This window comes from Caretta caretta, chromosome 27 (assembly GCF_965140235.1).
Source record: "Caretta caretta isolate rCarCar2 chromosome 27, rCarCar1.hap1, whole genome shotgun sequence".
Classification (NCBI taxonomy): domain Eukaryota; kingdom Metazoa; phylum Chordata; order Testudines; family Cheloniidae; genus Caretta; species Caretta caretta.
This window is the reverse complement of record NC_134232.1, coordinates 8,393,885-8,419,540: the sequence shown is the minus strand read 5'-3', so window position 1 is coordinate 8,419,540 and position 25,656 is coordinate 8,393,885. Positions and strand designations below refer to the sequence as shown.

At 55.9% G+C, this 25,656-nt stretch overlaps 1 protein-coding gene across 5 annotated transcripts; it reads left to right on the top strand.

The window, feature by feature from the left end:
• Window positions 1-1,502: 1,502 nt before the first annotated feature.
• RUNDC3A (RUN domain containing 3A) lies at window positions 1,503-23,673 on the top strand. Of its 5 annotated transcripts, XM_075123586.1 has the most exons (13): window positions 1,561-1,668; window positions 3,207-3,472; window positions 3,575-3,886; window positions 9,713-9,828; window positions 10,233-10,366; window positions 10,768-10,853; window positions 11,531-11,620; window positions 16,631-16,711; window positions 18,694-18,859; window positions 19,393-19,550; window positions 19,896-20,024; window positions 21,495-21,601; window positions 22,402-23,673. In XM_075123586.1, exons 5-13 carry the CDS (start codon window positions 10,337-10,339, stop codon window positions 22,542-22,544), a joined length of 990 nt encoding a protein of 329 aa, XP_074979687.1. In that variant the 5' UTR covers window positions 1,561-1,668; window positions 3,207-3,472; window positions 3,575-3,886; window positions 9,713-9,828; window positions 10,233-10,336; the 3' UTR covers window positions 22,545-23,673. The 5 variants fall into 5 exon arrangements, with proteins under 5 accessions (XP_048685697.1, XP_048685696.1, XP_048685698.1 ...); XM_048829740.2 differs by lacking the exons at window positions 3,207-3,472; window positions 3,575-3,886 and having other exon boundaries at window positions 1,503-1,668; window positions 11,534-11,620; XM_048829739.2 differs by lacking the exons at window positions 3,207-3,472; window positions 3,575-3,886 and having other exon boundaries at window positions 1,504-1,668.
• Window positions 23,674-25,656: the final 1,983 nt, after the last annotated feature.

Below are 25,656 nucleotides of genomic sequence, written 5' to 3'. Positions count from 1 at the left end.
CCACCTCCCACGCCCCATTCATGAATAAACTCTCTCCCTGAGCAACAAAAGTGCCACATTCCCATTCCTTTGACCCCAACATCCCCAGCCTTCTGGAGAGAGGATTCTGCTCTCCGGAAAGGCTGGGCTCCGGGGGGCGCTGATCCCTTCCATCCTGGGAAAAGGGCATGATGGACCCTGGAATCATAGAATCATAGAATATCAGGGTTGGAAGGTACCTCAGGAGGTCATCTAGTCCAACCCCCTACTCAAAGCAGGACCAATCCCCAACTAAATCATCCCAGCCGGGGCTTTGTCAAGCCTGACCTTAAAAACTTCTAAGGAAGGAGATTCCACCACCTCCCTCGGTAACTCATTCCAGTGTTTCACCACCCTCCTAGTGAAAAAGTTTTTCCTAATATCCAACCTAAACCTCCCCCACTGCAACTTGAGACCATTACTCCACGTTCTGTCATCTGCTATGACTGAGAACAGTCTAGATCCATCCTCTTTGGAACTCCCTTTCAGGTAGTTGAAAGCAGCTACCAAATCCCACCTCATTCTTCTCTTCCTCAGACTAAACAATCCCAGTTCCCTCAGCCTCTCCTCATAAGTCATGTGTTCCAGTCCCCTAATCATTTTTGTTGCCCTTCGTTGGACTCTCTCCAATTTATCCACATCCTTCTTGTAGTGTGGGGCCCAAAACTGGACACAGTACTCCAGATGAGGCCTCACCAATGTTGAATAGAAGGGAATGATCACGTCCCTTGATCTGCTGGCTATGCCCCTACTTATACATCCCAAAATGCCATTGGCCTTCTTGGCAACAAGGGCACACTGCTGACTCATATCCAGCTTCTCATCCACTGTAACCCCTAGGTCCATCTCTGCAGAACTGCTGCCTAGCCATTCGGTCCCTAGTCTGCAGTGGTGCATGGGATTCTTCTGTCCTAAGTGCAGGACTCTGCCCTTGTCCTTGTTGAACCTCATCAGATTTCTTTTGGCCCAGTCCTCTAATTTGTCTAGGTCCCTCTGTATCCTATCCCTGCCCTCCAGCATATCTACCTCTCCTCCCAGTTTAGTGTCATCTGCAAACTTGCTGAGGGTGCAATCCACACCAGCCTCCAGATCATTTATGAAGATATTGAACAAAACCGGCCCGAGGACCGACCCCTGGGGCACTCCACTTGACACCGGCTGCCAGCTAGACATGGAGCCATGGCTCACTACCCGTTGAGCCCGACAATCTAGCCAACTTTCTATCCTCCTTATGGTCCAGAGACCTTCTCTCCTCTTCCCCCAGCACCCCATCCTCTCCCCAGCCCTGCCTGTGGGCTGTCCCTTCCTGCGAGCGCGTCATGGGAAGGGGGCTGGCCTCCCTACAGGGGGGAGGGCTGCTTCGAGCATCAGCACCAGGGAGAGCTCCCTTTCCGTGGGTTTGCTGAGCCACCATCAGCAGGGGGAAGAGCTGGGGGTGGAGCGGATTTTCGGGAGGAGGAGGTGGGGGGGGGCGCACCGAGCTTGTGATCTGGGGGGCAGAGGAGGGGGCTCGGCTGGCGGATCCCGTCGCCCCCGGCTCTGGATGGAATCGAGCTGTATCCAGTCTGCCATGGCTCTCGGGCTCTCCTCCAAGAAAGCCTCTTCCAGGAACATCGCCGTGGAGAGGAAGAATCTCATCACGGTCTGCAGGTGAGGGGGGGGGGGGGCTGCGGGAGGGGAGGGACGTGGGACCCCCCCCCCCCCCGGGCAGCTTCAGGGGTGGGGGGAGAAGGGGAGGAGGGAATGAGATGCAGCTGGGGGGGGGGGGATCATCCTAGGTGCAGCTTGGAAGCAGAAATATGCTCCCTGGATAACTGATTGGGGGGGGAGAGGGGCTATGGGGGGGGGGGCTGAAAAGAGAACTGGAGAGAAGGGAGGGTCTGAGGAGGATGCAGACGACTGGCTGGAAGGGGGGGTGAGGCTGGCATCGGTGTGTTACTGAGCAGTATTACTGGGGGAGGGGGGGGGCTGTTGAAATGGGGGGGCTGCAGCTGGGGGGAGGTGATAGGGTGCAGTGCTGTGTATTAAGCTGTTGACTCTTGGGCCCTGGGGGGGTGTGATGATGATTGATGACTAATTATGGGGGGAGGGGATGATCCAGGATGAACAAGGGAGAAAAGCAGCTTGTAGGCTGAATGGGGGGGCACTTGCTGTTTTGTACCCCACACCCCAAGAGCCGGGTTGGGTGAAGCCGGGACCCGGGTTGGCCAGGTGTGGGCTCCAGGAAGTGACGTCATGGCAGGCCTGGCTCAAGCATGTGGGGGAGGGGAGGGGGTTGTCATAGCAACACCCTTTCTGGAGCAAGGACTCTGGGCTGAGCCCTGCCCGGTGTGGGGCAGTGCCCCCCTTGGCCCCGTGTGTCACTGCCCTGCAGCCCTGGCTCTGCCGGCTATTCCCTGAGCATGAAGGAAATAGCGTGGGAAAGAGGGAGGGATGGGGCCTGCTAATGGGCCGCACCCTGGGCTGGCCTCTTTCTCCCCCCCTCGCCCCCCCCAGCTGGGCCCTGGGCTATGATCGGGTCTGTACCGGGTCCCAGTGGGGTTTCAGGGTGAAGTGACCCGCCTCTATGCCAGAAGGAGGAGGGGGTACAATTTTCTCCACTCAGAGCCTCCTGGAAGTGCCTCCTGCCCTATGCATGGTGCTGGGTGACCCTAAAGACCTTCATTGGCCTCCATCGCCAGTACCCCCCACACACACACACCCCGCTGCGGGAGGTCGCAGCTGGCGCTCCGGGTCAGCAGCCGGTCAGCCCTGGAGAGCAGGATGGTCCCTGCTGGTCTTACCACAGGCCCCTGCCCTGCTCCGGCTGCTGCACTGGAAATGGCTAGCCCCTCAGAGGCCATTCCCGAGGCCAGGCTCCCCTTGTCTTCATCAGGAGCTCTGGGCCCGCAGTTATTCCCCCAACATAGTGAGGGGCTTGACTCAATGCTGTGGAGGCCAGTCCCTGGGGGAGAGATGGGGCCCGGAAGATGTGGGGTCCAATCGCACCGTTTCACACTGGACCCCTTCCCCCAGGCTTGGTAAAGGGGACAGGAAAAGCTTTGAAGCAGTCCAGGCCCCACTGATTCAAGCACTTATTTGGTGGGGGGAGCCCCCTGAAGAAGGGATGGCTTTGTGAGCAGCAAGGGGGGCGCTTTTTCTCCCCCCCCCCAGCAGTGCTGCTGGTATCTGGCCTTGTCTTTTTCCAGGAGCAGAACCACCCAACCCTTCTCTGGGAGTCTGCGTGGGCAGTTTCTCTGTTACTGGGGAGCGGTTCTGCCTGTCTCAGCAGAGCTCAGCACTGCGGTAGCTGAGCCCCTCACAAGCTTTACTGGTCCCTGTGAGGCTGGGCAGTGCTGTTCTCCTCCTCGTAAAGATGGGGGCACTGAGGCAGTGAGCAGTTAAGTGACATGCCCAAGGCACAGGCAGGCTGCAGCAAGAGCCAAGAAATGAACCCAGCTCTCCCAAGTCCCAGGTTAGTCCCCTCAAACAGGACAATCTTCCTTGCTCCCTCCCTGCGAACCCCCCCAGATTTTCAAGCTGGGCCTCACACCTAACTGGCAGCTGCTTTTGACAGGGGCAGTTGCTCGTTGTTAATACCGTGAATGGCACAACTGCTGGACTGAGAAACGTCTTGCCTGGGGAATGCTGCAGTCACTAATGAATGAAGCACCAAGGTGGATGCTCCTGAATTCCAATCCAGGCTCTGGCTCTGCTGTGCTGGGGGACCTTGACTTTTCCTTGCCTTTGTTTACTCATCTGTAAAATTGGGATAATAAAACCTGTCTCCGAGGGCTACAGATCACAACGCTTGGGTCCAAGTGCAACAGGAGGCATCAGGGTTAGAGTCCAGCCGGGTGTGATCCTTGCGGTTTGATGGATTTCCCAGGTAGTTCCCTCTTTGCAAAACGTGTACATCTGGTGGTAGAATTTGTCTTAAATGATCATCTGATGGCTGCTGAAGAGGGGAGTATCCGTCTAGTTCCTACTGAGCAAGGGACCATGGCCAAGACACAGCCACTGCGTTGGCTTTTAATGGATCCTCATGCGGGCCATGGGTTGAATTGGTCACCAGGCTGAGCCATGCTTTCTTACTGGGGTTCCTTGTGGTCACATGGGCAGGTGGCCGGTGGTGTACCCTACTGGGCTCAATAGAGGAGGGCACTGAATTAACTGATGACATATGAGAAAGGAGAGAGAACCCATCTGGCTCCCACAAGCCATGTGACTCAGGAGTAGGTTCTTGCTCTGGGATGCTCGAAAGGCTGTGTTTGAGATCTGCTTGGATCAGTACTGAGTGTGCTACTCATGGTGAACAGCGTGGAGAGGCTACCAAGCAAACCTAGATAGGATCTGTAAAAAATAGTGTAGCTCATTGAAGAAGAGACTAGGAGCCCATATAATGGACATGATAGCAACATCAGTGTGGTCAGGTGAATGGGATGCTGGCCTGCTGGGAGCCAGAAGGACTGGCATCTAATCCCAGCTCCACTACTGTCTGTGTGACCTTGGGCAAGTCACTCCCGCCCTGTGTCTGTAAACTCCCTGGGGCCAGGGAATGGCCTCTCTCAACAACCCCGTGCACTGGGATTCCAGTTAAGGTCTCCCAATGCTGTGTGTGTGTGTGTGTGTGTGTGTGTGTGTGTGTGTGTGTACACATACTGTGACAAGGTAGGGCCAGATGGCTACAGGAGAGGGATCCTAGTGGGATCCAGGAAGTGGGTGGACAAAGCCCGCCCACTGCTAAAGGATCTCACACACACCCCAGCTTAAGAGGGGGATCCACAGGACCTGGACACCATATGAGTATGGGGGACAACTAATGGAATAACAGGGCCAGGAGTGTGGTCAAAGGGTCAAACGAAGGGAACCAGATGGGGATACTGAGCAGAGAAACCCGGACAGCACCCACTGCTCCTCAAAGGCATCAAGGGAGTCAGTGGACGCCGCCCAGAGGAACTCTGCCCGGATAAGTGAACGGACAGTGGATCAGAAATACAGGAGAGTGATAGAAGGCAGATATATTAGCCCCAGGTTAAGTAGGTCCCTTTTCTGTGGGTAAGGTAACAGGGAAGGTTCCAGAACAATCAGGAACTTTCTGGAACCAATCAAGACAGACAGGCTGATGAGAACACCTGCAGCCAATCAAGAAGCTGCTAGAATCAATTAAGGCAGGCTAATCAGGGCACCTTGGTTTAAAAAGGCGCTCACTTCAGTTTGTGGTGCATATGTGAGGAGCTAGGATCAAGAGGCACTAGGAACTGAGAGTGAGAACACGCACTGTTGGAGGACTGAGGTGTACAAGCATTATCAGACACCAGGAGGAAGGTCCTGTGGTGAGGCTAAAGAAGGTGTTGGGAGGAGGCCATGGGGAAGTAGCCCAGGGAGTTGTAGCTGTCACACAGCTGTTCCAGGAGGCACTCTAGACAGCTGCATTCCACAGGGCCCTGGGCTGGAACCCGGAGTAGAGGGCAGGCCTGGGTTCCCCCCAAATCCTCCTAACTCCTGGTCAGTCCAGGTCAACTCCTCCTGTGTCTGTGGGTTCATGAAAACGGCCAAACTGAGGGCTGCCATGAATCTCGGAGGCGAGCAAATCTGCCAATAAGCGCAAGACCCACCACGGTAGAGGAGGAATTTTGTCACAATACGTACTGCTGTTGAATGTTTGAGTTCAACAGCACAGGACCCAGGCCAGAATCTCCAGGTTGCCACTGTTAACCTTTGCCCAGGATGAAAATTGGCCCCTTATTCCTGTTCTGCTTTCTGCCTCTGTGGCAGTGTGGGAACAATGATAATACCTTGCCTCTCACTCCACGACACCCCATTGACGGTCCTTGTCCAAGACCTTTTGAAAGCCTACATCAGTTAGGGGCAACCAGTTCTCCTCTCTCCACTGCTTTTATTAAGTTGGGGATTGGTCCTGCTTTTGACTTAGTTGGGGATTGGTCCTGTTTTGAGCAGGGGGTCGGACTAGATGACCTCCTGAGGTCCCTTCCAACCCTGATCTTCTATGATTCACAAAGTCAAAGGATTCTAAGATGTCAGACCCACTTTTCTTTTGCAGAAACGGAGCTGGTGAGATCCGGCAAAGCACTTCCCTCTACTCGTGCAGACTGTCCCATTGGCATCAAGGGGGCTACTCGCATGCTAGACATTAAGTGCCTACTTAAGTACTTTGCTGGGTCAGGGCCTAAATCACTCATCCTGCAACTAGATCTCTGCAGATGGCTCAGTGGCACCCCACTGGCACCAACGGAGCCCATGCGGGCGCAGGTGTCTAAATTACAGGAATGGCAGGCTGTTCTCTGCAGGGCTGTGCGCTCCCACGGCGCTGACGTGTAATTACAGGATATCGCTACCAGTCACTTAACGTTGCACCCAGCTTCTTGGAGAAGTGGCACCTTATTTTGCTGCTTTTACGAATGTCAGTTTCTCTCTGAGTACCATTTCTCCCCCCCCTTCCTCCCCCACCATGAGCACTAGAGAAATTGGTTTGATCAGCTCAGGCATGGGCTCCTTGGGGGGCTAGTGTCACAAAGGATGCCCTGATTCAGCAACACAAGCGGCTGCCTCCGGCAGCGTGGCCAAGCAGACCGAGATGAAAAGCTCCATTGTCCAATCCTGTTAGCGTCTTTATTTCCCCCCGATGTATTCTAGCTCTGGTGAAAGGTTGCCTGACATCCTCAAGCTGGAGTGGGGGTGGGGGAGAGATAGGAGGGGGATCTCGTGGGGTGGGAAAGCCCAGCCCCCATGTGAGATCAGGATGACACTAAGCAGCACCCTGAGGAAAAGCACAGGGCCATGAGACTCAGAAAAGGGTCGGTCAAGTGCGCTGGGCTAAAGAGAGCTAGGTTCAGGTCCCAGCTCTGCCACAGCCTCCTTGGGGCAGTCACTCCAGCTCTGTGCCTCAGTTTCTCCATCTGTAAAATGGGGATTAAAAATACTCCCCTCTTCTGCCTTCTGTCGGACTAGTTAGGCTGTGAGCTCGTTAGGGCAGGGCCTGTCTTTCACTTATGTCTCTGCAACACCTAGGACAACACAGCCCTGATCTCCCCTGGAGCTGCCAGGTGCTACCATAATATAAATAATCATTTTCCATAGGAAACTGTGTCTGAAGGGGAGGGGCTGGGCTGGGTGGTAGGTTACTTATTTGCATTTTACAAACTACAGATTTCCAGTAGGTAAAATGGCCAAGTTTAACATGTTGCATGATTAGCCTTTGGAACTCACTGCTACAGGATGTCAGCTAGGTCAGTGACTTAGTAAGATGGGCTTTTAAATGTGTGAGAGTTGCAGCAGCAGGACAGTAGCTAAAGTAAAAATGGCAGTAAGGGCACCCTGTGCAGCCCTTAGAGAGCACAAGAGAGAGCCTAAAGCATGAAATAAGCCTCAAGCTCCTCAGCAGGTGGGTCACTTTTACTGTCCCCATCTGCAAATGGGGAAACTGAGGCACAGAGCGAGGAAGTGACTTGCCTAGGTTCATACAGGGGCAGAACAGAGAATAGAACCCAGGAGTCCTGATCCCAGTCCCCTATTCTCCCCACCAAAGCATATTTTTCCCAGAGCTGGAAACCAAACCTAAATCGCTTGACTTTCAGTCTGTCTCTGATCACTAGACCATGCTCCCTTCCAAAGCTAGGACTAGACCCTCGGAGCCCCAAGTTCCAGTCCCCTGCTCTATTTCAACCTCCCACACACACACACTGTCTGTGCCCCCAAACCAGTCAGTCTCTCCCTTACAATATCCCTTTGATTCAGTGCCTAATTGACACCTGTCTAGCAAAAACCCTTTGCGGGGTTTGAAATGTCAATGATGCCATCTGAAACCAGGAATAACAACTCCCAGTCTTGCTCCTCCGCTCCCGCCAGGGGCCTCAGGCCTGATTCCACTTGCTCTGTGCTGAAAAACAAGGCCCTGAGAAGGCCTGAGGTCCGCTGGGTGCGTAGGTGTCTGAAGAGCCCCTTGCACCTGGCAGATGTCTCAGTGTGGCGAGAAGAGGCAAACAGCGTGGTGGGGAAGGAGAGAGCGCTTCTGCTGGCAGAGCTGCGTTTGCAGCCACTGGTTCCATTTGCAGGTGCCCATCAAGAGTGGGCTAATAGTGTGATTCACAATAATCATAGATGTGAGTGAAAACAACAAGGAGTCCTTGTGGCACCTTAGAGACTAACACGTGTATTTGGGCATAAGCTTTCGTGGGCTAAAACCCACTTCGAAAGCAAACATCTTGGATGCAGGACTCCTGGGGTTCTAGTCTGGGCCCTGAAGGGGAGCATGACATAGTGATGGGGGAGAGAGGGGTGCAGCATTCCTGAGTTACCTTCTTCACCCCCACTGACTCTCCCCCCCCCCCTTCTGTGCTTCAGTTTCCCTATCTGTTAAATAGGCCTCTTTATTCGGAGGCCTAATTCATTCGTGACTGTAAAGCACTTTCCTGCGTGATCCTGAGCTGGAGACGGGCATGGGCTTACCGTATCTGTCCACGGGAGAGCATGCTGCCTCTGTCCATGTGCAGATGCTGTTTAACGGCTTCCTCACCAGGGAATTGCACCACAGATCATGAAATCGCATCATGGCAACAATGGATACGCAAGGAGGAGGGTGTGTGGGGTTGGTGTCTCAGGGCGGATGCTCCCCGATGGAGACGGTGAATCAGTGTTCTGCAGGGCTCCATTGTGCCAGGAGCTGTACGTGCACATAGTGAGAGAGACCCACCCTCAAAGGGCTTTCAGGCTAAATAGACAAGGTAAAGGGGAGGAGTTCCACCTCCTCATCTGGAGTACTGTGTCCAGTTTTGGGCCCCACACTACAAGAAGGATGTGGAAAAACTGGAAAGAATCCAGTAGAGGGCAAGAAAAATTATTTGGGGGCTGGAGCACCTGATTTATGAGGAGAGGCTGAGGGAACTGGGATTGTTTAGTCTGCAGAAGGGAAGAATGAAGGGGGATTTGATAGCTGCTTTCAACTACCTGAAAGGGGGTTCCAAAGAGGATGGATCTAGGCTGTTCTCAATGGTAGCAGATGACAGAACGAGGAGTAATGGTCTCAAGTTGCAGTGGGGGAGGTTTAGGTTGGATATTAGGAAAAACTTTTTCACTAGGAGGGTGGTGAAGCCCTGGAATGGGTTACCTAGGGACGTGGTGGAGTCTCCATCCTTAGAAGTTTTTAAGGTCAGGCTTGACAAAGCCCATGCTGGGATGATTTAGTTGGGGATTGGTCCTGCTTGGAGCAGGGGGTTGGACTAGATGACCTCCTGAGGTCCCTTCCAACCCTGATCTTCTATGATATTCTAGAGGGAAGCAATAGTAGTCCCTAGTTCTCTATTGATGAAAAGTGTGATATAAGCTCCAAGTGCTTTACAGAGGAGGTCAGTATCATTACCCCCATTTCACAGATGGGGACACTGAGGCACAGAGAGCAACTTGCCCAAGCTCACCCAATAGCCCTGGGATTGAACCCAGCTCCCACGAACCCCAGTGGGGTGTTTTATCCACTAGGCCACACTGCCTCACCCAAGGCCATGCAATCGGCTCAGTGGCAAAACTAGGAATAGCGCCCAACTCTCCTGAGTCCCAGTGCGGTGCTGGAGCCACCAGATCATGCTGCAGAGCTGCTTCTCCTTACTACCTTTCAGAGATTCTCCCTGAGGGTCCTCAACAGGAAACTCCTGTCTGCCTCCCCTGCACACCTGTCTGTGATTTTTTTTCTCTGCGGTAGATTTTCCGTGAAGACCCTGCTGGAGAAATACACCACGGAGCCCATTGACGATTCGTCAGAGGAGTTCATCAACTTTGCTGCCATTCTAGAGCAGATCCTGAGTCACCGCTTCAAAGGTAAGGGTGCGTGTGCTCGTGTGGCCTGGCTGGGCTCCCCGGATGTGTGTGTTCTGTGCATGCATACACGTTAACGCACTTCTGCAATAGGAGACCTGCCTATGGACGCACCGACCGTAAGCACAAGTTTGTACATGTCCGCTTCCGTGAGTGTTTGTGCACATCGGTTGCATGCACCTGTGTGTAACTGTTGGATGCATATTTCTGTGCAATTGTCTGCATCCAGGTGTGCAGAAGTTTACTCCTATTGACTGTGTGTGTGTGTGCAACTGTTGTATGCACGCATCTGCTACCGAGGACGTCTGGGGCCTCCAGCATTGGCCACCGTTTAAGGCCGGCTGGCCCCCTGGACTGCAGGGACCTCTCCTGGTCACAGCCCAGCCTTCTCCTCCTCTCTGCCCCAGGTCCCGTCAGTTGGTTCAGCTCCGATGGGCAGCGCGGCTTCTGGGATTACATCCGCCTGGCCTGCAGCAAGGTCCCCAACAACTGCGTCAGCAGCATTGAGAACATGGAGAACATCAGCACCTCTAGGGCGAAGGTCAGGCAGGGCCCCAGGCGGCTGCTCCCCCGCTGTCTAAGCCAACAAGCTGGGCGGGTCCCATCAGCGGAGTGGGGAAAGCAGCAGACACCTAGGAAGGGCAGAGAGCCCGTCTCAGTGGGGCTAGCAGGGTCGCTGGGCCAGTGGGCCCCTGCCACTCCTAGGCAACCTGGAAACGGACACCAGCTAATGGGGCAAACCCTGTGTCCATCCTTCCCAGCAGGGTCTCGGTCTGCTGCATTTGAAGGGGATGGCCGCAAGACACTAGCTTGTGCCCAGAGACTACAGTGATGGGCACCCTGTGCTGGCTGGGTGTCAGTGGGAATAGATAGAGTGGGTGGATGTTGACACTAGAGGCAGGTCCTCCTGACCACCCAGTGCCTTGGGCTCATCTGTCACAGGGCCGGGCCTGGATCCGCGTGGCGCTGATGGAGAAACGCATGTCGGAATACATCACCACTGCCCTGAGGGACACCAGAACCACCAGGTGAGCAGCGCGATGCCCCGCTGGCGGGGTGCAGAGAGGCCGTTTCTCCCACAGCCAGGGCGAGCCCGAGGGAGCCCAGTGTTTGCCCGTCTTGGGGCTGCATTGATAGGAAGAGCCTACGGGCCCCATCCACAGAAGACTATGGCAGGATGGGCTTCCTGTGGAGGCTACAAATCCCCATCACACGTTGCTGGCCCTTGGTCTGAGCAGTAGGGTTGCTGCGTGACTCACGTTTCCCAGCCTTGGGGTAAAGGAGGACCCCATCCCCGCTCCTCCTTGCCCCTCACTGGCTCAGTCCGCTCGCTTCCTGAATGGGAGCACGGGAGCTCATGAAAATGCTCAGGTGAGAGGCAGGCACCTTGCCCTGTGGCATGCAGCACAGGGCTGCCTGGGGGCACGGCGTAGTAAGAACAGCACCTTTTGCATTTACGATGGATTTCACGGGCCAGCGCAAGGGCACGGGCATGAGTGAGATCACTGGGGGTCGTGTCGCACCGCTTGGCTGGGTCTCCAGGGCGAGGCCGCGTGTGAGTGGACCGATGCCAGCGAGACCCTGGGGAGCTCGTAGCCGTGGGCAGGCCCGTCTGTGTGGTAAGGCTGTGTGGGGGCATGTGCGGTGTTGCTGGGTGTGCTGCGGCCCCCTCCCCAGGGGTAAAGGTGTCTGTCCTTCTGCGCAGAAGGTTTTACGATGACGGGGCTATCATGCTGCGAGAGGAGTCCACCGTGCTCACCGGGATGCTGATCGGCCTCAGCGCCATTGACTTCAGGTAGGAGGCGCCTGAGAACAGTTCCTCTTGAAGGGGGGTATGATGGCAGGCCCTAAAATCATGACTGGTGTGGAGACAGTGAATAAGGAAGTGCCATGCAACACAAGAACAAGGGGTCACCCAGTGAAATGAATGGGCAGCAGATTTAAAACAAACATAGGGAAGTACTTCTTCACACAACACACAGCCAACCTATGGAACTCCTTGCCAGGGGATGTTGTGAAGGCCAAAAGTATAACTGGGTTCAAAAAAGAATTTGCCATCAAAGGACCTATCCTCCATGAGCTTATTAGCCAAGATGGTCAGGGACACAACCCCATGCTCTGGGTGTCCCTTAACCTCAACTGTTGGAAGCTGGGATTGGACAACAGGGGACGGATCACTCAGTTGGCTGCTCTGTTCATTCCCTCTAAAGCATCTGGCACCGGCCACTGTCAGAAGACAAGATACTGGGCTAGATGGACCATTGATCTGACTCAGCATAGCCATTTTCACATTGAATCAAAATCTCAGAGGTATTTTTAAAGCACCCATTGTGCAATACCTAGAGCAGTGCTGAATGACCACCTTAGAAAACCCAGAGGGAGACAGACCGACCGACAGGGACAATGCATATTTCTCATATTGAGATCCAAGCACTCTGTGCTCGGAGCCAACCGGGGCTCCTCTGTCAGGGCTAAAGAATCACACACAGACCCACTTTCTACAAACACCGAACAAAGGACTTCATTAGAATTACAAAAACCACTCAGCCCAAAACCTACATTAAAAGAACGCTATTAAGGTGGCAAAAAAGTTAGGAAATGCCAGAATTAAGATTGCCAGTTCAACCTTAATTCAGCCCCTTTGTGTGTACGTATTAGGATAGTCTTTAATGATGTGATTTCAAGCTATTTTTCCCACAGGACCCCTGGCTCATTCAGTGCACAGGCTCACTCAGTGGGTGACATCCATGTACTGCATCCTATTCAAACCCCGCTCTGAAGACCGCATTATTCATTTCCTCCTGGGTGTTTTGCCACTAAGGCATCCGAGTGCTTCACTAGTGTTATGCTCCCAACACCCAGGTGGGATGAAGGGTGTTGTTATCCCCTTTTTACAGATGAGGAACTGAGTCTCGCACATCTTCCAGTCGTTTTGGGTGCCTACTTTGAGAGGCCCACGTTGTGATTCTTTTTGGAGTATTTGGCATTAGATAGCACATTACATATTCAAAGCGCAGCTCCCACTGCCTTCCATCGCAGCTGATAACGTTCAGCACTTCTGCAAATCGAGCCCCAGAGTTCCAAGTCAGGCCCCTGCAAAAACACAATCTCATAATCAGTGAAAAGCTGGGCTTAAGTAACTTGCTCAGCATCACACCAGGAACAGGGCAGAGGGAGGGACAGAATCTAATTCTCCAGAGCAACATTCAACTGCCTTTAACCAGACCATCTTTTCCCTTCCTGCAATCCCTTGTCTCCTTCACTACACACCTTCCGACTTCTGCAACCAATGAGGGAGGGCCTCTGTACACCACAACTGCAAAACCCTGGTTCAACCCCAGAGCAAGTCCAGTGTACTGGAAAAAATAACATGATCATGTAATTTAAAGACTGTATCATCATTCGTGCTCCTAAGTGGGCTGAAGGGAGGTTGCACAGACAACCTTAATTCTGGCATTGCCTAATATTTGAGAGCTTGACTGTGTAACTTTAATAATGGTCCTCCTGGTGGGAAGAGAGAAATCGGGAGTGGAAGTTGGCATGGGGGACAGAGACCGGGACTGGGAGCCAAAGGAGGGAGACGGGGACTGCTTGGGAAAGGGATTGGGAACCACTGGTGCAGATGGAAGGAATTGATGGGGAGGAGACAGATCTGACACCCCCATGGGTCATCAGCAAGTGGGGACCGTTAGATGCACCACACAGATCTCTGCAACTTGAGCTAACAGAGTAGCTGACAGCAGTAGTAGATTGTTATCGTCTCTGTGGATCCACACTATAGTGAGATGGGAGAATTTCCCAGTGGGGTTCACAGATATTTGCTGACAATGGAGGAATGGTGGGACTCCGGGATCTTGGGTTCCATTCCAGGACCTGCAGGGCAGTGTGCTCTAATGGGCACAGACTCTTCTGCCTGTCCTCCCCCCGATTACCCCCCAGCATGACCCCATCTGCCCTGACATGTCCCTGTCCTGCCTGTTCCCCACCCAGGCTCCTTCTCTCTGTCCCATTCTCCTGACCTAGCCAATCTGCCTCCACTCCTCAGGCTTTCCATCCCAGTCCCAATCTTCCTGCCTAGCACGTCCTAGTCTCACCCCTCCAGGTTCTTCATCCCAGTCTCCCCCCAACTCCCAGTACCTGTCTCCCTGCCCAGCCATTCCCAGTTTCCTCCCCCAGTTCCTTCTGTGCAGTGTGTTTTGCCTAGCCAGTCCTAATTCCCTCTCTCCCAGCACCTCATCCTGTATAATACCTCTCTCTTTCCACCCACCCACCCACCCCACCCTGGCCTCCAATCACCGCCACCCTCCCCCATATTCCCAGTCCCCACTGGCTCCCAGCCTTCCTCTCTGAGCTCCTTGTCTAATCTCAGTGTCCTGCCCTTCCCCCCACAGCTCCTTGGCCCAGTCTCTTTGCCCAGCCAGTCCTAGTTCTCCCCCTTCACCTCAGAGCCTTGACAGATCAATCCCCCCCACCCCACCTCCTTCCCACTGGTTCCTAGCCTCTTTCCCAAGCAGTCCCAGTCTCCCTCTTCTTGCTCCCAGTCTCTGTCCCTGACTCCAACTTCCACTCCCGGCTTCTCTCTTTCCCCCCCCCCCACACCCAGACTGCCGTCCCAGCCAGGTTCCTCATCTCCCCCTCACAGCCCCCATCCCAATCCTCCCCGCCCATCCCCTCCCTGCAGGTCTGGCTCTTGTCCCCTAACATGCTCCTTTATGCTTCGGGCAAAGCAGAAGGGTCTCTGAGAGCACAAGAGAGCCTGGCTCCATGTCTCAGTTCAGAGATTCCAAGGCCAGAAGGGACCATTTCGTCTGACCCCCTGCATAACACAAGCCAGGGAGCTTCCCCCAGATAATCCCTAGAGCATAGCAATGGCCTGGAACCACAGCTGCAATTGTGAGGAAAGTCTTGCAGCCCTGCCTGGCCCGGGGCTGGAGCCTGGCCCGGGGCTGGAGCCTGGCCCGGGGCTGGAGCATGCCCAGCGCCGATGGAATCTCTATGGAATTTAGCTGCTCGGATCTAATCAATCTGTACGCCGCATGCACAAATGGCACTTTGTCAAAGGCTTATCACCGGGCCAAATCTGGATGGATTTTCATCAAAGCAGCAAAAGGTCCTTCCCTGCCACCGGGGCCATGGCCCGGCCACATTTCATGTCCCTGCTCCAAAGTACAGGGTTGCAAGAGCTTTTCAAAGAGGTCACCAGAATTTTTTAACAGGGGGCAAAACCAGTATATTTTCCCCTGGCCTCATTCTTGGAACGGGCTGAACTGGTCTGCCGAGAACCTTCCAGCCCCACTCCTGTCTGGCTTCCTGCTCCGGACTGAGAAAAGAGTATGCGTGTCCTCAGACCTACGCTGTCTCCTATTGCATAGCCTGCTAGCGAATGTTGGGACTGAAGCAGCCGTAATCTTGCCCCGCAGCCGGCATTCCTGCACCACCACCCCCATAGCGCCCCCTGCAGGGAGAGACTGAGACTGGAGCAGCAGGGATCTCCCCCCACTGCCAGCGCTCCTGCCCCACCCCTACAGCACCCTCCTGCTGGGAGAGGCTGGTACTGCAGTAGCTGGGAGCTCCCCCCTCATTCAGTGTTCTTGCACCGTCCTCTACACGGGGAGAGGTTTGGGTGTGTTGCACAGGGGCCTGTTGGTGTCAGTGAGCAAAAGCTCTCCACTGTTCTCTACAAACAGTTCCTGTCTCAGACCTGACACACTCACTACACCTAATACACCACTTTCATGGTATCGAAGGGTAGTGTGTGAGGTCTCCCCTGAAAGCCTGTGATTTGCCAAGACTCCTAATCCTTGTGAGTTGTGTGTACGGGTGCCACCCTCCAGGAATGATGTAACTTCATTGAAAACTATGCCTTATGGGCTTGGAGTAGAAGTTAGTCAGCGGGGAATCCAGTGATGGCCTATTCAAGCAGGAGGGGGTTGTCCCTCATCCCTGGTCAGCCAGAGACCTAATGCAAGGTTCAGTTGTCTACCCTTGCCTAGAGCAATCAATGGAAAACCACCAAAGCCAAATGCAAACAATCCAGACCCCCATGGAGGTAAAAAGAAATATTAGAGCAGATGGGATCACACTGCCTGTCAGTAAAGACAAAAGGCTGGCTTGGTGGATCACAGGGTGGACAAGCACCCTTTGCATCCATTCACTGAGGAGACCTCTTCTTGAGCGGAGTGTTTCACAGAAGATTGCATCGTGGGCCCTGGGAAGCCAGTCAGCTCTGCGGGACGAGGGGGAGGAACCTACTGTATTAACTAGGAAAGGGAGCTATTCGTAAGTGTAGGCCCTAGTGCGTGTTCTGTGATATTTTGTTTTATGTATTGTAACCATTTGTTTCTCTCTCTCTCTCTCGTTCCCTGGTGGAACCTCTATTCTTTCTTAAATAAACCTTCTTTTGTTTTATTATAAGTGCTCCATGACGCTCAGGAGCAGCGATCTAAGGTTAAACTGGGGTGCACTGTTCCCTTGGGGGCAGAACTGGGATTTCTGTGAGTTACCAGGGGCTGGGTGTCCCAGGAACGCATCAAGAGGGCTCAGAGACTTGGGTGCACTTCTTGTGACAGGGCTGGGATACACCAGAGGAGAGGGCTTGAGTGGCTGACTGGCTGGTGATATTAGGCAGCTGATGTCCAGGCGTCAGAGAAAAAGGGGGTGACTCTCACTCCTGGGTACCCCAAGAACCGTGTCAGGATAGAGTTAGAGCCACAGGAAAATGTTTCCAGCTCTGACTCCAGGAGCTGTGGGGCAGTGTTGATCAATTGGTTTTGCCTGAACTCCTCTTTCTCATTGTGTCTTTCAGTTTCTGTTTGAAAGGGGAAGTGATGGATGGGAAAACCCCTGTGGTCATTGACTACACCCCGTACCTGAAGTTTACACAGAGGTAACAACTACTGTATCATCCACCCAATGAGCCATCCACTGTCAGTGTCGGGGGCACAGCACTCAGCTCCCATTAGTGGCACCGACAGACCCCAACCGGGGTCAGGGCCCCATGATGCTGGGTGCTGACAGATGCCTGCTAAGAGACAGTCCCTGCCCCAAGGAGCTCACAATCAAACAGACAAATGGTGGGAGGGGAAAGTGGAGGCCCAGTGAGTGGAACTGACTTGCCCACAGCAGAGCTGGTAACAGCACCCAGGTCTCCCGAGTCTCGGACGATGGTGGTAGGCACTGGACCATGCTAAGACCAGCCTCCCTCTCCTGTTGACTCCAGGTGGCTTTGTTGTTATGTAGATGGATCTGTACAGCCCTTTGCCCTCCCACTGTGCATCATTGCACACAGAGGGGATGCTGCGTCCTGACGCCTGTAGTTATCAAAGCCGAAAACCCCCGTCGGGGGGGGGTCTGCAATTGCGTAACTGCATCATGCAACTAAGAACCCCCAGACTTGTATTTACAACCCGAGACCTACCCTGTCACTAAGGATTCTGGGTAACGTAGTCCAGTTTCCTGTACCAAGCAGCACAAACGCTCTCGCTAGGGGGCCGTGAGAAGACACGGTGCCCATTGCTACAGCGCTGTCACGTACATCTACCCAGCACCTAGGAGAGGCGCTGAAGAGCAGGTCGGTGAGAATTGCAAACTGAGAGAGGGTGCAGAGAAATAGTCCCAAGGGGTCGAGAGAGAACAGCTGGATTTCAGCTTGGAAAAATGAGAGCTGGCATGTTCCAGGGGGAAATGATCCAAGACTGACATTCAGCGGCCAGGAGAACCATGGGAAAGAGTGATGCAGAGAGAGCACTAGGGGGCGACAGAGAGCAAAGGGCAAATTAGGAGATTCAAAGCACTGTGACAGCCAATACGCTTAGGGTGACCAGACAGCAAGTGTGAAAAAAACGGGATGGGGAGAGGCGTAATAGGAGCCTATTTAAGAAAAAACCCCAAATATCAGGATTGTTCCTATAAAATCAGGACATCTGGTCACCCTAAATACTCTCGTTGGGACAGGGACTTACACTGTGTTTGTACAGCGCCTAACACAAGGGGCCCCATCACAGCTGGTCCTTAGGCACAATGTGATTAATAATCAGGCCAATGCTATTTTGGGGTGTCTGGAGGCAGGAAGGTGATAGTCCCTTGCTGGAGTGTGCTGGGGTGATGTCGCTGGGCACATAGCTCTGAGCACTCCATAAACTAGAGCCACGGCAGGGATGACGGGCCAGAGGGAGTGACTTAGGGGCAAGGCTGACCTACAGGATTTACATTTCTATCTCTCGAGAGCTCCCAGAGCAGCACCTCTGGGGTGAGGGAACCTGCCCACCACTCAGCACAGGCCAAGGGGAGGAAGGAAGCAAAAATGCCACCAGGGACAATGAGGCAAACCATTCGGAAAAAGTGCCACAAGTTCTTTCCCATGCGTGCCGAGCCGTATGGATGCGCTGGACAGCTCCCCGCGCAGCACGCTGAAGGGAGCTCAGTCCGGCCCTTGCAGGATGGCAAAGTGCCAGGCTCTGACCCTGTTGCCATGATTCCATTTACTGCGCCAACCTGCCCAGAAGAGGCACATCGGGGCTAGAACCCAGGGGTCCGGAGGTTTGGCTCCAAAACCCAGCTCTGATCTGCTTGCCACAGAGGAGACCTCTTATTAGCTGGCAACAGTGCTCTGTTCTTTAGTGTCTCTTTGGGCCCCTCAACACTCTCACTCCCTCTCCAGTCCTTGCCAAGCTGTCAATTCTCCTGCTGCCCAGGGGAGGAAATCAGCCCAGACAACAATGAGTCGGAGCCATGCTGTTCTCTGGGTTTCGTGCCCCCTCCACTCGCTGAGCCTCGCTCCTGCTCCCAAGACACCCCTGGCCCTCCCACCCCAAATTGGGGCGGGCAGGGAGCTGCCTTCTCCCTCTGAGCCCCTGGTTCTCTGGGCAGCTATGATTACCTGAGCGACGAGGAGGACCGGAGGAGCGTGGAGAGCAGCACGAGCGAGGAGAGCTCCCCTGAGCACCCCTACCAGCTGCTGGTCACTGACGAGGACAGCTGGTACAATAAGTGGCGCAAGATGGAGCAGAAGTTCCGCATCGTGTATGCGCAGAAGGTACCCGGGCATCAGGCTGGGGCGGGGCCCCCGCTGCTCCCTGGCGGTGAGGATTGGGGGGGGGGTTGGTTTTGAGCCTCCCTCCTAGATATGGGGGGCTGGCAGGGACCTCGAGAGGTCGTCTCGTCCAGCCCCCTGCGCTGAGGCAGGGCCAAGTACCCCTGGGGGAGCCCTGGTGATTCCTGCATGGCAGATCCTAGGCCCAGCAGCACCAGTGACCTTGACCACCCCCCGCACCCACCTGCTCCCTCCCCATCCAAATGGTGCTCACCCTTCCCTTCCGTGCATGGTGCTGGGGGGGTACGGCTCCAGCCCTGCTGCCTGGGGTGGGGGCTGCTGCCCCAGGAATGCTGCAGCCTCCACTGGGGTGGTCCTGGCATGCATCCTCTATCTGTCCCTGCTGCCAGATCCCTCTCCTGGCAGAGCTGGGCTGGGCACAGTGTGCCACACCCATGGGTGTGCATCCCCAGGCCCTGCCCCCACCTGCAAGCTCACTCCTGCTCCGCCGGGCCTGATCCCTGCCTGTGCCCCAGGGGTACCTGGAGGAGCTGGTGCGGCTCCGGGAATCCCAGCTGAAGGACCTGGAGGCGGAGAACAAACGTCTACAGATGAGGCTGGAGGAGGTGAAGGTGCAGAATCAGCTGGAGAAGAGGGAGCTGGAGGGCGTCATCCTGGAACTGCAGGAGCAGCTGTGAGTCCATCAAAAAAACCCTGCCCCATGCAGGGAGGAGCTCTCTCCTCCCCTTTCTCCCCCCAAGCTCCCTCTACCCCACACTGGGAAGGGCTCTCTCCTCCCCTTCTCCCCCCCCCCATCAGCTCCCTCTGCCCCACACCAGGAGGGGCTCTCTCCTCCTCTCCCCCTGCATCAGTTCCCTCTGCCCCAGAGTTCCCACCACGCCCTGCATGCCACGTTGTATGTGGCTGCTAGCCCTGCTGGGAGTCATGTAGGGCTCTGTTGTGTTCCTGGCGCCATCTCTCGTGGCAGGCCCTGGCCCGCTAAGCATCACAGCCTCCCCTCCTCCTACTCTGCCTCCAGGACGGGCCTGATCCCCTGTGAGAACACCCAGCTCTCCAAGGAGATGGCCACGCCGCTGGTGAACCAGTGGCCGTCGCTGGGGACCCTCAATGGGAACAAGAGCGGGTCGGACGCCAAGCTGTTCAGGAGGTGAATCCCCAGGGAGGAGACACAGCGGAGCCGGGTCCGGGTGGGGGCAGCGGGCAGTGCAGCTAGAGGAGAAGCTCGGGGAGGCAGGGGCTGGCCCGTACGAACCTCCCACCTTCAGCTGCTGCTCTGAGCCTTCTGCCAAGGCTGCATGGGTGTGCAGGGTTCTCGAGGAGATGGGGCGGTTGGGGCTTCTCTTTCCAGCCCTGTGGGGCCAAAGTGCATGGTGTGTGTGTGTGTGTGTGTGTGTGTAAGATCCGACTCCATGGCCCTGAAGCTTGTGTAAAACCCTGCTCCCCCGGGGAGGAATAGGGGAGTTGGGTGGGGAGTGGGGCCCAGAGCCAGCAACGCCATCTCCTGCCAGCAGAGGGGAAAAGTGGCATCCCAAACCAGAGGCCTGGCTGGTTTGTTCCAAAATCCTTCCTAACCTGGGGGTAACTCAGGGGCTGGTTTAGTCATCCACGGATGGAGGCTGAGGGGCTTGGGGCCTGACAAACACCAGAGACCTCCAAGTCTGTTAGGCCAGATGGAACCATTATGACCATTTAGCCTGACCTCCTGCAGGACCCTCGCCCTGTGAGTGGTCTTCAAGCCCATATCTGGTGGCTGAGCTGGAGCCGAGCTCTTAGAAAGATTTCCAGGTTTGATTGAATGACTTCAAGCAATGGAGAATCCACCATGTCCCCTGATAAGTTGTTCCAGTGGTTAATTAACCCGTTAAAAATGTGTGTGCGAGAGAGAGGATCTAGATGGTTAGACAATGAGAAGCCTAGACGGATGAAAGGATGGATGGTCAGACGGCGGGAGGGAGGAGCCTAGACGGATGGAAGGATGGATGGTCAGATAGGGAGGGGGAGAGGAGCCTAAACAGAGGTGTGGTTGGATGGACAGATGTGGGGTGAATAGGATAAGATACTCAGCTCGGGATGTCTCTCTTCCAGAACTGGGGGCCATCCTCCCCACCCCAGCTGTGTGTGGCACATGGCCCTTGCCTCTCTGGGAAGCTGTGACTGTTTGCTGGGGGCGGTGGGGTTGGGAGATTGATAATCTCACCCTCTGGACATAAGTGCTTCCGCTTCTGCTAGTTAACAGGGATTGGGCAACAGGGCCCAGCTGCGCTATGGTGACTTACTGCCTGAGAGCCGCCCCACTGCAGCCTATGGGATTACAGCCATGCGTAAAGTTAGAGCATGTGCTTGTCTGGATCAGGTTCCCAGACCAATGCAACCCCGCCAGGCGCAGTGGGGCCCCACCAGCCAGTGGCCGGAGGGACTCCAGAGGCATCTAGCCCACACGGCTCCCAGCGCACAGGGCTCCGGGAGAATTTGCAGCGCACGGTGGGAACCGAAAGGCCCTCTGACACGGTCACCAGCAGCAGCAGGAACTCCTGCGGGGGGATGTGCCGGTGGCAGGGTTTTGAATGCTGCTCGGGCTCCGCCAGGCCGGGAGTAACAGGGCGCTGTCTTCTCACAGGCACAGCTTCATGAGCACGGATCAGCTGTCGGCGGAGATCAGCCTGAGCTCAGATTCCCAGAAGCTGGGGGAGGGCAAGCAAGAAGGAGAGCCCTGGGGGCCATTGGGTAAGCCCACGGGCCCGGGGAGTGGGTTGGGTGGTTGGAAAGGCCAGCCACCTTTGGGAGGGCTGGGAGGCAGAAGTTATCTATTAGTAGATGCCTGGGGTAGGAGAAAGACCCTAGCACCTGTGCAAGAGTGTACAGCTGGGGAGGGGCAAGTAAGAGAGGCCTGGGAATTTAGAGGTGAACCTGGAAATGGAACCCAGGCTCCTTGATCTAACCTCCAGGCTACATTCTGCGGTGATCAGCCACCATGGAGCTAGACAAATTTAGATGGGAAACAAGGTGTACATTTAGGGTAATTGGAACAACTTACCGAGGGTGGTGGCGGATTCTCCATCCCTGGCAATACTTAAATCCAGACTGGATGTGGTTCTAAACCATCTGCTCTTGGAATTCCTTGGGAGGAGTTCTCTGGCCTGCGTCACGCAGCTCAGAAAAGGTGATCACGATGGTCCCTTCTGGCCTTGGACTCTATGAATTTGTGTTACTTTAGGAGGCTGGCTTGGGGCAGTTCCTGTAGGATGTAGAGGTTAGAGCTAGGGGAACTAGGAGTCAGGCCTTGGGGGAGCACTCCCTGGCTTTCAGAGGGAGTGGAGTCTAGTGGTGAGAGCAGGAGACTGGGAATCGGGGCTCCTGGGTTCTAGTCCTGGCTTTGCTACTGACTTCCAGTAGGATTTTGGACAAGTCACTTAGCACCTTGTCCAATCTCCCCCAAGAAAAGTGCACAGGGATTTTTGAATGGCCTGGGTTGGGCAGGGCCCCTGCTCTGACCTGCCCTCTTTCCATTCCCCTCCACCCTGCAGGGAAGGACCCCACCCCATCCATGCTGGGGCTCTGTGGCTCCCTGGCCTCCCTCCCAAGCTGCAGGTCCCTGGCCAGCCTGAAATCTAACGAGTTCCTGGTGAGTGACAGCAACGAAGCCAGCCCCGCCCACAGCCCCAGTTGAGATGCGGTGGGGCGCCGCTCGTCCTGGGATCGGCGTGTCCCACCGGGGAGCCAAGAGGCAAACCAAGGAGCCGCCACCATCTCGAACCAACGGGACCAATGCTACAGGCGCATGAACCTTACTGAACCTCTTGAGGGGCTGGGGCAGCCAGCCCCACCCCTGGCTGATTCGCTGCATCCTTACAGATGTGGGCCCCATTCCTACCGAGGGACGCTTAACCGAGTACATGATATCCTAAGCTCGCACGGAGCTGGAAGGATCCCAACGCACTTTGTGAAATGTGCCGCATAGAGCGGGTCACTGCACCTGACTGCAGAAAGGCAGCCACCTCTGGGATGGACCAAGGCAGCTGTTTAACCACCGTGCTGCACAGCAGCTGACGGACAGCGAGTGAAGAAGGATCCTGCACCTGACTGAAACTGCAAAGAGCGGGGAGGAGTTGAGGGGGGACCAGGACATAAATCCTGCATCTGGAGCTTTTGCTTGGCTGGAAAGGGTGAGGAGTGGAGGCAGGGTGGGGCACTGTTACAGGGCCATGGCCTCCCCCTGGGGCACGCCCTTGACAGTATCCCACCCTGGGGACTTTATCGCTGCTGCGGAACCAGCTGATTGGGACCGAGATGCCTCCTCCCATCAGGACACTGTATGGCCCCCTAAGCGCATGAGAAGCTCAGGGCAGGTAGCTTGGGGGCTGGGGAGCGGGACTGTGGGGCAGCGGAAGGGCTGTCAGCTCTCACCTGCTTCCTCAGCCCCTGCACCGCAGCCTTGGACTCTAGCGCCCTTCTGCCACGGGCCGGATGCTTTGACAAAGTGGCTTTGCAGCCCGAGGGGCTGTCTGCCCTGCGGAGGAGAGACACCCCCCCCCCCCAACCGCTCCCTCCTCCAGTTTTGCGGGCCCCGTCATGCCCAGCTATTATCCCCGCCTCGGTGGGTGGGTGGGTGGGATTCTGCCTCCTCCGTCACCCACGTCCTGCTGCTGCCCCGCGTGTCTCGCTCCTGAGCGCCCCCATCTGGGGCGTGTTGTGCACCCTTGGCCGGGGAGAATACCCCCACCGCACCCCTGACATTTTCTAGCCCCGGCTGTGGGGAGGCCCTGTCGAAGCAAACAGACAATTAAATGCAGATATGAGCTGGGTCTGATCTGGAGTGAGGGGGGGCTAGGACGGGGGTGGGGGGGCTGATCACAGGTTCCACAGTCAGTCTCCCGTTGTTTTCAATGCCGATGTGACCCACCGGTCAGCGCCCCCCGGTACCTGGGCGTCTCTTACAGTCCCAGAGAGACGCGTTCTTTAGCTCAAGCTCAGAGCATGGGCGTGGAGCGCAGCAGGGCTGGTTCAATCGCTGGGCGGTTGGCCAGCTGGCGGTCATCACAGATAGAGTTCGACGCCCACACCCAATGCCCTGGCACCGTGGGCCCGCCGAGGCTCCTGTAGCTGCTGGAAACTGGCTCCATAACGAGAGAGTTGCGGGAGGAACGTTACAGTGAGAATTTGAGTCGTGACCGCTCAGGCGGGGTGCTCCAGGGGTCACGGAGGTAGGTGCATGCACCCACCCTTCGAGCCTGGCGCAAGGGAGCCCAGCGCCTCAGCCCCTAGCCACCGCGCCCCTCTCCAGCACAGCCAGGCCATTCAGCTACAGCTCCTGATTTTGGGAGCCCCCCCCCCCCCCCCACAAGGTGCCTTGTGGCCTGATTTTCAGAGGGTGCTGAGCCCCCGTGCCACTGCTCGCAAAGGCCTGTACGGTCAATGGGAGCTAGCGGTGCTGAGCACCAATGCAAGTCGGGCTCCTAACGAGCTCGCACGGTGGGCACCTGCAGTTAGCAGCCATTTGGGGGCCACGTTGCCGCAGCCTGCGGAGGCCCAGGTGCAGCTGCCCTCCTGCCTAGAGCTACGCCTCTGGGTGCCACCCTCCTGGGGTTCAGCTGACAGCGGCCAGCCCGGCGAGCCCGGCTCTGCACCGCAGCCTGCCGCAAACGGAACCTGCAGGACGCGCCAGCTACGGGCATGTCCGAGCCTGGTGCCGTTGGAGCAAAGGGGAAGTCGGGCGGGCCCGGGCGCTGTCCCTGTTAGTGTGTGAAGGCAAGGAGCTGAGGCGCTCTCCCTGCATGAGGTGCAGGGCTTCACCAACCTCCCTCTCTGGGGTTTTCTCTGATCCACCCCAGCCTTACGGGGGGGGGGGCTCCTGCCTGCCCCCCTCTGGTGCCCATGGCATACAGGTAAGGGGTGTTTTGGCTCATCTGCCTCCTAGCGCAGGTGGAAGGAAATGAAGGAGCTGAGCGGCTGGGGGCGCAATGGAGGCTCTGCAGTGGAGGATGCTTCTGGGAGTCAGACGGGGTGCGGGAATGACCCCCGGAGGCTCCAGGACCGTTAGCCGTGGCCACTGCCAGCTGGCTGCCCGCAGGTGCAACCGATGCTATAGCTCAGCACTGGAGCAGCATTCCTGTAAGGGGGCAACAAGCTGCGAGGGACAACCCTGGGGCAACAGCCTTCATTAGCCAGGGCCCGGCAGGGAGCTGCTGAGAGGAAGACATTTGCAGAGAGCCAGGATTCCTCGTGCTTTGTGCAGGGTGCTCATATTCTTGCAGGCTGGGGGTGCGAGCCCCTTGCATTGCTCTCCAAGCTCAGGCAGGAAGTAATGGAGATGGGGTCCATGTAGATACAGCAGAGCTGCAGGTCAGGATGCCAATGACCAGGCATCGCAGGGATAATAACCATGGGCAAGGTAGGGGCTTCACGGCTCCACGTTCCCCCATGCCAGCTGCAACCAAGCAGGCGGCACTGGGGGGACACAACTGGAAAACACCACGGGCAGAGAGCAGCCCAACTCTGGGCTTGGGAATCCTGCTTTTCGGCCAAGCGCTCCCACATCCTAGCCCCTTCCCCTCCAGGGTTGCAAGGCCCTTCCCAGCGAGCTGGTGATCGGCACAGTCTCTCATGTGAGACAAGACAGTAGCACCCCAATCACTACAGCAGGGAAACTGAGGCACACAGGGAGGCTGGGGCAGAGCAGAGATTACAAGCAAGATCCCCTGAATCCCATCCCAGTGCCTTAACCACAAGCTGGGCCACCTTCTCCTATGGATGTCCGTATGCAAAGGGCCTGGTGTGCGTTT